Source organism: Callorhinus ursinus, unplaced genomic scaffold (assembly GCF_003265705.2).
Source record: "Callorhinus ursinus isolate GAN/ISIS: 27379988/994484 unplaced genomic scaffold, GSC_fseal_2.0 scaffold79, whole genome shotgun sequence".
Taxonomy (NCBI): domain Eukaryota; kingdom Metazoa; phylum Chordata; class Mammalia; order Carnivora; family Otariidae; genus Callorhinus; species Callorhinus ursinus.
Genome location: NW_027397141.1, coordinates 4,700,420 through 4,715,013, shown reverse-complemented (window position 1 = coordinate 4,715,013; position 14,594 = coordinate 4,700,420). Strand labels below are relative to the sequence as shown.

The following is a 14,594-nucleotide window of genomic DNA, read 5'->3' as shown; positions in this document are numbered from 1 at the left end:
GATCTCTATCCACTAAATGCCAGTAGCAGGCTCACAGTCCCATGCCCAATTTGTAAAAATCAAAAATGTCCGTAGGGGGCAAAATCAACCTGGCTGAGAACCACTGCACTAGGGCTAAACTATGCTTGAACCCCATTAATACAACATCTCTACTTTCTCTCCGTTTCTTGCATGAATCCCCCTCACATTACAGCTCACATACTAGGTCTATGGTTCTGAGCCCTAGTTGTACCTTAGGGTCATATGAGAGCTTTAAAACATCTGATGCCAGGGCCCCACCACCAGATTCTGTTCCACTTGTCTGGAGTTGGGAGCTGCACACGGATGTTTTTAAAGCCCCTCAGGGCTTTGAGCTGCAGCCAGGTTGGGCGCCTCTGAATCAGATCCTGAGAACTCAGTTTATACTACCTCAAGTCACTTCTCCAAAAGATGGTCTCATCACATCAAAACCCCTAAAGATCCTAATAGCAAGGGGCACTGTACATTACTGTCCTTCGCAATGTGCTCCACATTTGAAGACACTAAGGAAGTGAACAGGTCTATTTAAACCTGCACATACTCTGCTCGATTCTACAGATTTCAGAGGAAAAAAATCCCAAACAATATTAATTGTGCTAAACATGAAAACACCTGAGTTCCAAACCTTCTTGGGCTGTCAACATGTGATGCGATGTTAAAAGATCAAATGCTTCAAAACAGTAGGCATCAAGCTTCAAAGCTTCTTTGTAGCTATAGGTAGCTAGAGCTCGGTTATCCAGGGCATCGTAGATCTTCCCTCGTAGGAGACAAATAGAACTCTTTATCTGTTGGAAAAATGATGAGTCACACACTAAATCAATACTTCTAAACTTAACTTTTGATCAAGAATCATATATTATCTGGGGCACCTGGGTGGCTCAGTTGCTTAAGCGTCTGCCTTTAGCTCAGCTCATGATCCTGGAGTCCCAGGATCGAGTCCCACATCGGGCTCCCCGCTCAGTGGAGAGCCTGCTTCCCCCTCTGACCCTCCCCGCTCTCATGCTTTCTCTCTCTTGCAAATAAATAAATAAAATCTTAAAAAAAAAAAAAGGAATTATATATTATATGAAGACTGAGACTCTTCTTAACATCTAAAAGGATTTGTTCCATCCCAACTGTCAGATGGTATAAATTAACAGAAACAGGAAAGCAAAAAGTAATACTTCTCTAACCTATCTCTCCTAGGCTCTTCTCATTTCAACAATCTTTATAGAGCATGTGTCACTACTACTTTGTTCCTCATCTGTTCTGTTTCAAAGAGGGTAATGATTTAGATAGCAAACAGCATACAAATATTAAATCTCAGTTTGACAGGCAGATCTCAATGAAAGGATCTTAATTAATACTGGAAAATGCAGCAACATAGCACAATGGTCATGGATTTGTAGGACTGGACAGATCTGAGTTCAAATCCCAGCTCTAATGCTTACTAGTAACCCCAGACAAGTTTCCTTCCCTTATCTAACTTACAAGGCCCTGAGAACTGGCGGTGATAGTTCTCTGCATAGCTAGTACACGTTAAGGTGTTCACACAGTTGCCATCGCACTACTACCATTAACAAGAGGATAGAGTAATCCAACTTATATTCCAGAATCTGACCCTCAAGAAACATGTAACTAAACTTATAGATGATCCAGAGACAGGCAGCTAAAACAGGTAAAGGGCAAAGAAAATTCATCAGAAAATCCAAACTTAAAAATATGAGAGGATATAACAAGCGAATCTTAGACCTATTCAGTACCGTATGACTTGTAAAAAAAAAAAAAAAGTAATTTCATAAAATAATAACATATTACAAATAAACCATGCATTTCTTAGTGGGTAAATTAATGGATAAGCAGTCCAAAAATAATAATGGTAACACCAAGCTCCCTCATAAACACCTTTCTTAGCAGAAAAACGAATGTGCTTCTTAGCACATAAATAACAAGAAGGCTGTTAAAAAAAAAAGAAAAAAAGAACAGTCCAGATTAGTAATCTGTCTGTGAATATTATGTGACATTATATAATCTCTGCCAACAAGGAACTTGTAATTTCAGGCAGATATGAAGTATACAAACTGAAATATCAAAATGACATAAATAGTTAACACCAACCACTCCCTGGAAAGAAGCAAACTAAGGTAATCAAGGTTTCACGGAGTAGGTGTTGCAACACAGTAAGATGGGGAAATGTTACTCCACCTGCAGGAGTAGTTTAAGGTGTCAAATAGGAGAAGAAAGATCTCAAGTCAGCCTATTTCAGATTCAAGCATATGAGGACATAACTACAACTTCCAACTAAGGGACTCAGAAATGTCTTGGAATCTTTTTGTGTTTCAGTGGCAAGTAAGTTGGGAACCAAACTGTTCTAACATGTTTATACTCAAATAAAAGGTGATTTATGTTTGCCATGTCATGGGAGCATGCTTACTACAGCATGACTTACCGAAGACTGTGACATTTCCCAGTCACTGGAGGGGTCTTTCAAGCCACTTTCATCCTTCAAGTATTTCTCAAATAACCTTTTGTTGATTGGCTCCTCCATATCAAGAATATCAAGAGCCTGCTGATGCTCTTTTGCAGCATACTGTGTAAAAACCAGAAATACTGTTCATCACCCATGACTTCTAACACCAGATGTACACAAAAGTACTGTAGATTTTAAAAGGGTAATAAAATATCATACTCACTCATTACCTAAACTTAAAATGTAGAGTTTAAAATTTTAAATTCTAAAGCAGAATCTTCATGCATGGTCAGATTCCAGTAAATGGAGAATCAATATTTTATAGCAAACAATACTAAAGAAAAGACCATTTCCTCATGAAATACTTTCCTAATCTGCCAAGCTCAATCACCAGAATCCTTACACATATGTAAGGGATGTATAACATTCACATAATTAAACTTTTACCAAAGAAAACTGAAACTGAGAGCATACTTACATGGCATCTAGCTGCAAGGTAGCGACATGCTTCATATAGCTAGGAAAGAAATTATTAAAAAAGAGATCAAGACAATATATACCCTCATTCTAAAAGTAAACTATAAGCATAAAATGAAGAAAGCTACTTTCATAATTTGTCCTTTTACTCTTGCAGAAAACCCAAATCCAGTCTTTTTAATTCATACTCATCTTGGATCTACTGTTTACTAGGCACCAAGGATTCAAAAAAGAGTAAGGAGGGGCGCCCGAGTGGCTCAGCTGGTTAAGTGTCTGCCTTCCGCTCAGGTCATGAGCCCAGGGTCCTGGGATTGAGTCCTGCATCAGGCGTCCTGCTCAGCTGGGAGTCTGCTTCTCCCTCTGCCCCGCACCGCCCCACCCCCACTCATGCTTGTGCACACCACGCTCTCCTCTCTGAAATAAAATCCTCTTTAAAAAAGGTACAATAAAAAAATAAAATGGTTAAAAAAAAAAAGGAGTAAGGATCTGCCCTCAAGGAGGTTACGGCAGGAAGACAAACACAGCACTGTGTAAGACACAAACTACATAAACTCTGAAAGAAGGACATGAGAAATACTGGCCGGTTAAAGAAAACACGTGCAAGGGAGAGAAGAGTGAGAGGCTGGCCAGCATTCCAGACACTGAACACGCACAGCCGCCACATGTCCAAGGGGCTGCACGTAGTCAGCATGACTACGGTGTGTGTAACACGTACTGCTGGTGGTGCTGGGCTCCACACAGACTGCAGAGAAATCACAGAGGAACTCTGGTGTCTACTGATGCATCTGACTTTACCCTGTAGGTTATGGGAGATCACTGAGTGACACTGTGAGTGCTATCATCAGGCCTGTGTTTGGGAAGATTACCCTTGTGATTGTTTGTTTGTTTATTATTTATTTATTTAAGATGTTATTTATTTATTTGACAGAGACAGAGCGAGAGAGGGCACACAAGCAGGGGGAGTGGGAGAGGGAGAAGCAGGCTTCCCGCGGAGCAGGGAGCCCGACGTGGGGCTCCATCCCAGGACCCTGGTCTCATGACGTGAGCCGAAGGCAGACACCAAACGACTAAGCCACCCAGGTGCCCCTACCCTTGTGATAGTTTAAAAGATAGTTAAAAAGAGAGGGAAAGTAGAATGGGAAAGAGGTTACTAGAGAAAAGAGACAAAAGGCTAAAACAAAACAAATTAAAGACCTGACACGTATGAGCAGTAATGAGATGGAAAGGAAGATCCATTATTTGAGTTATTTAGAAAACGGAATTTTCAAAACTTAGTGACTAGATTGGGGGGGCAAAAGTGACTGAGATTAGGAATAAGAAAATTTCTCTTTACATTCAATAACAAAAACTGAATCCTTCTAAATAATTTTGACATTTAATCCAATAACAATTTAAAAAGCTTTGGGAACATTTAAGTTCACACAAACACTTACTTTGTCCAGTTTTCGTGACCGAAGTGCATGAGCTGCTCTATGATATTGTGCTGTTAGGTACAGACACTGAGCCAACCAATAAATGTCCTGCGGTTCCTCTGGAAGGAAAAAACACACATAATGGTCTGAGGTACAAGGAAAAATAGAAAGGTTTTTAAAATACAGAAATCAGAAAAAAAATTAGAAGTTGTCACTTACCATGAGAGAGTGAAGCTACTTTATCTGCCCAAAATAGAGCACTTTGATACTGTTGCTATATTTGGGGGGAAAAAAAGTAACTGCTGTTATTTCAATAGTTTTAAATAGATACCTAATATTATTAGAACGCTATATAGTAAACCAACATTAATATAATAATTGTTAACATGTTGCAGTGGTCTACCAATCATACCTCCATTCTTACATCTCAGCTAGGTGAGTTTTGGTTCAGTGGTACAATGAAACATTGTTGTAAGATCTTTGATATATACAGTTCTCAAGAAGGTAGGATTTCTTTTTAAACTTATACATTGGAAAAATGCTATCAGCAGGTACCTAAAACACTAGAAAATTAAACAATTCTTTTGCAGTATCTCATTAGCAGTGGTTCTCAGATCTTGAATGAATGCAACTAGGAACTCTGTTGCCCGTCAATCTGGGAAGAGGAATGCTCAGGGAATGGTTACAAATCTGCTCACTCTAAGTGCCCAAAGGGTGGAAACCAGGCCTGTCCCATTCCTCACTAGTCCCCAGGGCCAAAGAGAAAGCGCTCAGGGGCATCTGTTCCGTTCAAATGACTTACTAAAATACAACCCTCCAATGTACTGCAGGCATCTGGCAGCATCATTTCACATCCATTCTGAACATTTCATATCGAATATGCTTTTCCCTCCCCTTCTTGGTTTCCAACTTATTTGGAGAGTATAAGCTTTACAAAAACTAAGTGACCTTGCTGATTCTGGAGTCATTTCTTCAACACTACTGTTGATTCAAAGGCAGCGCAGATATAGTTAACATGACTTTAAAAGTACTGACTCGACAAAACACGATTATCTATCTTTTCTTAAGTTCTGCCAAAAAGAATTACAACTACACTTCTTAAACATTTTCTGTCAACTAGCTAAACTCAAAGACCACCCTCCCACTTCCACTGAGCACCCACTGGGCGCCCAGCAGTTGGGCGGCTGCAGAGCCGGGTCCCGAGCACGTGTGAGGCTCGCGGGGCGCCTAGGTGGTGTCCACTCCAGCGTTTCTCATCCTCCCAGCGGCACGCAGCGCTGGGGCGGGGGGGGAGGGGGCTTCCCCCCTCCCTTCGGGGGCTTTACCCTAGGGCGAAGGCCCAGGCCCGGCCGGACCGAGCGCCACCAAGACCGCGACGACAGTCTCCCCCGCGGGCCAGCGCTCGGAGCGGGCTTGCCTCCCGCGCCCCGGAGCCCGCGCTCCCCGGGTCGGGCCGCCCACCTGGTCCAGGTACTGTCGGACGCGCTTCCGCAGCCGCTCCAGGTTCATGGCCGCGCGGCCGACGAGTCCGACCGGGCGGCGTCCGCAGCCACGGCGCGAGCCCTCCTTCCCGCTGCCCGCTGGGCCCACCCGGAGCCCGCGCCGCAGCCGCCCGCACCCGGCCCGACTCCGCCCAGCCCCGCGCACCACCCGGGACCTTCCGCTCCCGGCCAGACCCCGCCCCGGAAGTCCTCCGCAAACAAGTCCCCTCCGGCGCCAGACCGCGGGGTTGTGCCGTTGGTTCCGAGGCGTTCCCTTGGCCCTCGGCTGGCCGGCCGTCTGGGCACCGTGGACGCTTTTCCCTCCCACTCAGGGTCCCCGGTCGCGCGGCGCGTCGTTGTGTCCGTGCGCCGTTCACTCGTATACTGGTCCGGGGGTGGGGGGGCGAAGGCGACGCCGCCGGCCTCCGAGGGCTGAGGCCGGGTCCCGGCGCGCCGCGGGGGTCGCCACGTGTCCCCGTGACGCTGTCTTGCGGCAGACCCCGCCGGGAGAGGCAGCTGTGCCCAAAGCCAGTTAAGGACTACAGAGGCTGGCCTACTGAGACCGAGTCCGTTCCCTGGAACGTGGTTGTGCCGACGAGGACGCGCCTTCCGCTGGCCAGGGACCCCTGCCCGTGCTTCCCTGCCACGGGCGCCCCCCGAGTCCCTCTTTCGGCCCCACCCGACTTTGGGGTGGGCGTTCCGTTCTGCGTTGTCCCATTTCGGCAAGATTCCCCACCCTCTGTGTGTGCTCACCCCTGATTGGTGAGCAAATTCTGCACCCTCCCCCGCGTGCTCCAGTTGCCGTCTGCGCACCCTGGCTTGCCTTCAGCAAGAATCTTGTTAGGTCAGTGTAGACAGAACCCCTGCCCCCGTGTTTCCTCCTAACAGTTTTCTACCCAGAGACCCCCGCCCTGTTCCTTGGCTCTGAGTTCCCACTTGCCTGTGGTGCATTCAGAGTTGAGCCCGATTTCTTGTCCTCACCGCAGATTCCCACCACCGGTGGTCCCTCTACCTGTGGGGATAGCTCCCCTACCTTGAATAAAATCTTACCGTGCTTCGACAGATGTCAGTTGAGTATTTTTTTTCTTTAACTCCATGTATATGACATACAGTGGTTGTCAGGGGCTGGACGGAGGGATGGGCTTGGGCAAATGAGATCGCTGGGGATTACCACAATGATCTAAAATGGATTGTAGTGATGCCTGCACGACTCTGAATGAACTAAAGGCCGCGAACTGTTCACTTTACGTTTTACAGTATGTAAAACATAGCTCAATAAAACTGTAAAACTTCTTGGACCTCAGAGAGTTACCTCACAGAACAACTTGAGGTAGTGCACAAAACTTTTTTCGATCTATTAGAAGGAAACAGGTGTGTAAACACGAAAGTGCAGTGAACAAGTACAAAGATGCGTGACTCAGGAAGGAGTGGAGGGACCATGAAGGAACAGTCAATACTACCCAAGTGAAAACTGGGTGACACACAAGTGATGAAAATGGAGGTGATAGAAGCTGAGCCCTTTCTCCTCATAACGAAGTTAAATTTTTTGAACAAAGGCAATGCATTCTCATTACCAAAAAAAAAAAAAAAATGTAGATAGATGAACCACAAATGAAGTCAAAAGACAAGAAATAAATTGGAAACCTACCATAAGATGCTAATTTCCTTTAGATGTAAAGCCACTATAAAAAGACCAATGGCTCGGGTTGCCTGGGTGGCTCAGTCCATTGAGTGTCTGCCTGCGGCTCAGGTCATGATCCCAGAGTCAGGATCCAGCCCCCGCATTGAGCCCCGCATCAGGCTCCCTACTCAGTGGGGAGCCTGCTTCTCCCTCTCTCTCTGCTCTGCCCCCCCACTTGTGCGCACTCTCTCTCTCTTGCTCTCTCACTCTCTCAAATAAATAAACAAAATCTTAAAAGACCAATGGCTCAAGAATTAAAATGGGCAAATGACTGAAAATATGTTTCATAGGGAAAGAAATGCAAATGGATTCTAGACATGGAAGAAAGCTCACCTTCATAATAAAAATTAAAATTATAGTAGGGTGTCACTTTTTATACATCAGCAAAGATCAAAAAGATTGGTGACACTTTGTTGGCAAGAGTGTGGGGAAACGGGCTCTCTCATATATTATTTTTGTGGGTGATGTTGGTATACCGTCCATGGTGAACAAGATGGAATGTCTTGCAAAACTAAATATACATACTCTGCCCTAATGTTTCCACTTCTAGAGATACATTTTGCACATGTGCAGAATGACCTGCTTTATGAGGATAGTCATTATAGCACTTTAATAAAGGACACTTTAATAACCTGACAGGAAATCGATTCAAGAAGTCACAGTGTACTCACATAGTGGAATACCATGCAGCTATTTAAAAGAACAAGGCAGGGGTGCCTGACTGGCTCAGTCAGAAGAGCATGCAACTCTTGATTTCAGAGTTGTGAGTTCAAGCCCCATGTTGGGTGTAGAAGTTACTTAAAAATAAATAAATAAACTTTGGGGCACCTGGGTGGCTTAGTCATTAAGCGTCTGCCTTTTGCTCAGGTCATGATCCCGGGGCCCTGGGTTCAAGCCCCACGTCGGGCTCCCTGCTCCGCGGGAAACCTGCTTCTCCCTCTCCCACTCCCCCTGCTTCTGTTCCCTCTCTCGCTGTGTCTCTCTCTGTCAGTTAAATAAATAAAATCTTTTTATTTTTTTTTAAAGATTTATTTATTTATTTTGAGAGAGTGAGAATGAGAGCGAGAGAGAGAGCACATGAGAGGGGGGAGGGCCAGGGGGAGAAGCAGGTTCCTCGCCGAGCAGGGAGCCCAGTGCAGGACTCGATCCCGGGACTCCAGGATCATGACCTGAGCCGAAGGCAGTCGCTTAACCAACTGAGCCACCCAGGTGCCCAATAAAACCTTTTTAAAAATAAATAAATAAACTTCAAAATTTAAAAATAAAAGAACAAGGCAGTTCTGTGTATGGATATGGAACAATCTCCAACATATATTAAGGGGGGAAAAGCAAGGTATAGGAAAGTGTTTCTCATATGCATCCATTTGGGTAAAATAGGAAACTAAAGAATAGTCAGAAGGGGGCGCCTGGGTGGCTCAGTCGTTAAGCGTCTGCCTTCGGCTCAGGTCATGATCCCAGGGTCCTGGTATCGAGCCCCACGTCGGGCTCCCTGCTCCGCGGGAAGCCTGCTTCTCCCTCCCCCACTCTCCCTGCTGGTGTTCCCTCTCTTGCTGTGTCTCTCTCTGTCAAATAAATAAATAAAAATCTTAAAAAAAAAAAAAAAAGAATAGGTTAGAAGATCCTTAAACTATCCCTTGGAAGACAAATCAGAAAACTGGCCACAGTGCAATGTCTTCTGGGATAAGCACTGGAAGCTCTGAGAGGAGCTCTGAGAGAGGACTTTCCCTGGGTATCTTCTTGTGCCCCTTGAATTTCAGATCATGTCATATATTACCTTTTAAAGGTAGATAAAACCTTTATAAATATAAAAGCCTAAGAAAGAAAGAAAATGCAGAGAAATGAACAGAAAAGTTCCCAAAAGAATCCTATCCACTCAAAAATTCTTTTCTTAGCACTTCTGTGACTGATCTGCCATCTCCTTTTCGATGCATACACATCCACTGGTAACACATTGAAATTTCTTCTCCTGGTATCTTTCCCTTCCCTTCGCCTCTTCCCAGAAACAACCATTGTCAATTATTGCTGAACACTTCATACTCGCCTTTCTGTGCTTTGAATGTATATATACATATTTACAAATATCTCTTTTTCTTTTCTACATAAAAGGGATGATGTAATATGTAATTATTCTGAGAATTGCCTGGTTCACTGCTATACATTAGAGATCTTTCCCTGTCAGAACCTGCTTTGTTCTTTTTAACAACTGAAAAATGTTTCATGTTATGTTCATCAGACCAGGCTCTGGGATATGATGCTACACAAACTAATGCTTCAGATCACACCTGAGTGTCTGTGATGGTTAATTTCATGTGTCAATTAGACTGGAACATGGGATACCCATATCTTTAATCAAACATGATTCTGGGTTTGTTCGTGAGGTGTTTTGGATAGAATTAATATTTGAATCTGTAGACTGAGTAATGCAGATTGCCCTCTCCCAATGTGGGCCTCATCTAATCCATTAAAGGCCTGAATAGAACGAAAAGGTAGAGGAAGAGAGAATTTGCTCTCTGCCTAACTGCTTGAGCTGAGACAATCATTGATCTTCTGCCTTGGGACTCAGACTCAGACTGGAATTCACAACATTGGGCCTTCCAGGTCTCCAGCTTGCCAGCTACAGATCTTGAGACTTCTCAGCCTCCATAACTTCATGAGCCAATTCCTTATAATAAATCATATATGTACACACACACACACACACACACACACACACTCCTCTCTCCTATTGCTTCAGTTTCTCTGGGAAACAGATTAATACAGTGGCCATTTCATTTAGGAAATCTTTGAGCTCCCCAAGTTGGGCTTATGTGTCCCTCATATACTTTTTAGTAACACTGTATTTTCTTAATAGAAACATGATTGTAATTGCCTGTTCATTTTTCCATATCACCCTGTAGTTTGTGTGTTCCTTAAAGGCAAATACTGTGGGAGAACATGAGGAGAGGAAAATAAACAGAATTTCCTCATTAATCAAACCACACTTGGGCATTCAAACATTTGGCAGAGTTCTAATTTTGTTCCTAATCTTCAATTAGTATCTGAAATGAGTCTCACCAGACCAGTGTCACAGTTTGGCAGGGTTGCTTTCTGTCTAGAGGATCTAGGGAAGAATCCAATTCCTTGGCTTTTCCCGATTCTAGAGGGAAAAGCATGGCTTGCTTTTCAGATCTTCCAATCTCTCTCTGACTCTGACCTTCCTGCCTCTCTCACTTATGATGACCCTTGTGATTACAGTGCACTCACCCCAAACAACCCGGCATACTTGCCTTATTTAACAACCTTAACTTAATCACCTCTGCAAAGTCCTTTGTGCCATTTGGGGTAACATTCACTAGGTCAGGAATTCGGTATCTTTGGGGCTGTTATTCTGCCCTCCACACTAACCAAGTCAGCGACCCAAAAGCATGCCTTTATTACAAGAGTAAGAAAATATGGGTGGATCAGAGAAAATCCTCCCTTCCTACATGAAACCAACTCAAAGTACGTGGACCACCCCTCCCAGGATCATCTCATCTCTTTGTTCCAACACCATAAACAGTGATCTACCCACTCCTTGCCGGAGGATAGCCATGGGGCTGGGAGGTTCAGATCTTGGGCAAGTTTCTCAATCTCTCTGTGCATTGATTTCTTCATTTGTAAAATGGGGATGATAACAGCTCACACTTCACAGGATTGATACATGTAAAGATTGAATGAGATAATTTATGTAAAGTGCTAGAATCACACTGAACATATTGTAATTATAATAAAAATATCAGTATATAAATTGCATCACATTACATTGCATTACATTTTAAAAAATTTATTTATTTATTTTTTAAAGATTTATTTATTTATTTTGAGAGAGTGAGAATGAGAGAGAGAGAGAGAGAGAGCACATGAGAGGGGGGAGGGTTGGAGGGAGGAAGCAGGCTCCTCGCCGAGCAGGGAGCCCGATGCGGGACTCGATCCCGGGACTCCAGGATCATGACCTGAGCCAAAGGCAGTCACCCAACCAACTGAGCCACCCAGGCGCCCCTAAAATTTTTTTTTAAAGATTTTATTTAATCAGGGACACCTGGGTGGCTCAGTTGTTAAGTGTCTGCCTTCGGCTTGGGTCATGATCCCAGGGTCCTGGGATCGAGGGCCTCCCTGCTCAGCTGGAAGCCTGCTTCTCCCTCTCCCACTCCCCCTGCTTGTGTTCCTTCTCTTACTGTGTCTCTCTCTGTCAAATAAATAATCATTTGACAGAGAGAGAGGGAGAGAGAGCAGAAGCAGGGGCGGGGAGGGCAGCAGGCAGAGGGAGAGGGAGAAGCAGGGTCCCCACTGAGCAGGGAGCCTGGACACAGGGCTCGGTCCCACAACCCCAGGATCATGACCCAAGCCAAAAGTAGACACTTAACCGACTGAACCACCCAGGCACCCCAATAACTGCCTTTTGAATTAACCTCCACATAGATAAATAATGTCTGATAAATATTTGTTAACTTAAATTGAGGTTTTATGTTGGTTCATAAATGTATAGCCTAGGAGCGCCTGTGTGGCTCAGTCGGTTAAGCGTTTGCCTTTGGCTCAGGTCAGGATCCTGGAGTCCTGGGGTCAAGACTCCCCCAACCCGCAGCAAAACCTCCCCATCAGACTCTCTGCTCAGCAGGGAGTCAGCTTCTTCTGCCCTTCCCCGCCCCCCACCATGCTTTGCACTCTCTGTCTCTCTGAAATAAATACATAAAATCTTAAAAAAAAAAAATCAAGGTACAGCCTTGTGATACCTGCTCTCATGGAAAATACCTGTAAGTTACCTGCAATGGTAACTTACCTGCTCAAGGTCACAGAGCCAATCAGCACAAAGCCACAGCTAAAAGCTGGGTGTCAGGACAACAGTGACTTCTGTTGTCTTATCCGTTAGTGACTGTAAGTGTGGGCTTTTAAGGCAGATGCGAGTTCCGGGGAAACAGTTTAGAGTAAATGATCATCTTGGAACCTTTAGAGTATTGATGATTGCTTGCCTTTGTGACCCTGTGTTCACTTGAGCACAGGGAAATTGATGACTTCTTCATTGCTCCAGGCCTCTAACAGAGGAATGCATGTGGTATGGTAATTTGAGCATATTTCCGTCATGGAATACTATTGCTTTATTAATTATTTTATTCAGTTGGTCAAAGTTAGGGCACGTGACTCGGGGACATGTCACATATCTGTGTCAGTGGGAATCAAGGTAACTCATGCCCCCAAGACTTTACAGAAACCTAACCGGGAATTACCATCTATGGAAGCTGGGTTTGAGGCTTGGGAAAACGAGCATCAGCATCATCCCACTTGCAGAGGGAGAGAAGATCTTCCCTGGCAGGTCCTTGGACAATTTGGAAGTGCCCGGTGGTTTGAGCCTACTGCCCCTCTGGGCATCTGGGCTCAGGAGCTGGAGCCACAGTACCGGGGAGCACCACTGGTGACCCTCACTTCTCCACGCATCCTTGGTTTTGCTCTAAGGGTTTTGGTCCATGGCTGGCCCAGGACTGGAGATTGGTCAGGCTAGGGACATCAGAAGGTTGTCATGAGGGCCAGGTCATAGAGCCTGAGAATCAGTGAAGGCCCCAGGTTAATAGCTCCTAGGGTTCTTTCTGTTTCAGCCACTGTTTTGAGGGTCAGTACTGCGTGTGGTTCCCCTTAATATACTTATGGGTTATATAAAATTTACTCTGCTCCCAAAATAGACTTTGGAGTTTTTGGCAGTCCCATGTCTCACTGTCTTTGAGAAACCAGAGAGTGGCCACTGCATTATGGAGCTGTCTCTGGAAGCTATGTGACACACAGGAGGGACCCATGGATCAAGAGCAAAGGAGGCCCCCAAGTGCAGTCAGGTCCTGGTCTCCCTGAGGGGAATGCCTCTTCAATTCTGCACAAGGCCCCTCCTGCCTCACCCAGTGGTCGCCTGGACCATACTAGCCCATGCAGCATGCTGCGCAGAGGAGCCCAATCTCTCCTCCTGCTCATCCTCCACCTCCCCCATCCTCCACCACCCATCACTGTCCCCATTCAATAGTTATGGTAATTTTAAAGCATTTCAAAGCCCTACACGTTGAAACTAATTTGATGCACAGTGTGTTGTGGGACTAAAAGCACACCTGGTACCTTATTTTTGCAAGTTATCTTTATTTTTTATTTTTTTTTAAAGATTTTATTTATTTATTTGAGAGACAGAGAGAATGAGAGCGAAAGCACATGAGATGGGGGGAGGGTCAGAGGGAGAAGCAGACTCCCCGCTGAGCAGGGAGCCCGATGCGGGACTCGATCCAGGGACTCCAGGATCATGACCTGAGCCGAAGGCAGTCGCTTAACCAACTGAGCCACCCAGGCGCCCGCAAGTTATCTTTAAAATCAAAGTTCCCTAAGAGGTATGTGTGAAATAAGACCCATTTGCCGACTAAAGACTCTCTGAGCAAAGTTCAGAGGGGAAAGAGCGGAAATCATCCTGTTATGGGAAGACCTGTGCTATTTCCCAATAGAGAGCTGTTTCTTGACAATGTGGAGTGATCTGGCAGTGCTTTTTTTTTTTTTTTTTTAATTTTTTTATTTATTTGAGACAGAGAGAGAGCACAAGCAGGGGGAGCTGCAGAGGGAGAGGGAGAAGCAGGCTCCCCGCTGAGCTGGGAGGCCGATGCGGGGCTTCATTCCAGACCCTGGAATCATGGCCCGAGCCGAAGGCAGACGCTTAACCAACTGAGCCACCCAGGCGCCCCCACGTGGAGGAGTTTTATTAATCTGATTTATTTAGATATTTGTTAAAGTTATAATCACAAGTTTTTAGGGTAAATTATGCAAATCCACCTGGGAATTATAAACAAATACCCAACAGCACAACTATGGTAATAAAGTATTAGTGGCTAGAGGGGTGCCTGGGTGGCTCAGTCGGTTGAGCATCTGCCTTCGGCTTGGGTCATGATCCCAGGGTCCTGGGATCAAGCCCTGCATCGGGCTCCCTGCTCGCAGGAAGCCTGCTTCTCCCTCTCCCACTCCCCCTGCTTGTGTTCCCTCTGTCACTGTCTCTCTCTCTGTCAAAATATAAATAAAAAAAATCTTGGGGTGCCTGGGTGGCTCAG

General features: G+C 45.1%; 1 protein-coding gene across 5 annotated transcripts in view; it reads right to left on the bottom strand.

Moving 5' to 3' along the window:
• Positions 1-6,500, bottom strand: part of CDC16 (cell division cycle 16) — a 29,669-nt gene extending 23,169 nt beyond the window's left edge. The window contains exons 1-6 of one of the 5 annotated variants that reach the window (XM_025874536.2): positions 5,818-6,500; positions 4,576-4,630; positions 4,378-4,502; positions 2,946-2,984; positions 2,447-2,587; positions 644-803 (exon numbers count right to left, since the gene is read on the bottom strand). In XM_025874536.2, coding sequence (XP_025730321.1) covers positions 644-803; positions 2,447-2,587; positions 2,946-2,984; positions 4,378-4,502; positions 4,576-4,630; positions 5,818-5,865 — 568 coding nt within the window. In that variant the 5' untranslated portion in view covers positions 5,866-6,500. The remainder of the gene's footprint in view (positions 1-643; positions 804-2,446; positions 2,588-2,945; positions 2,985-4,377; positions 4,503-4,575; positions 4,631-5,817) is intronic. The other 4 variants (XM_025874534.2, XM_025874535.2, XM_073887430.1 and 1 more) reach the window with 4 other exon arrangements.
• Positions 6,501-14,594: the final 8,094 nt, after the last annotated feature.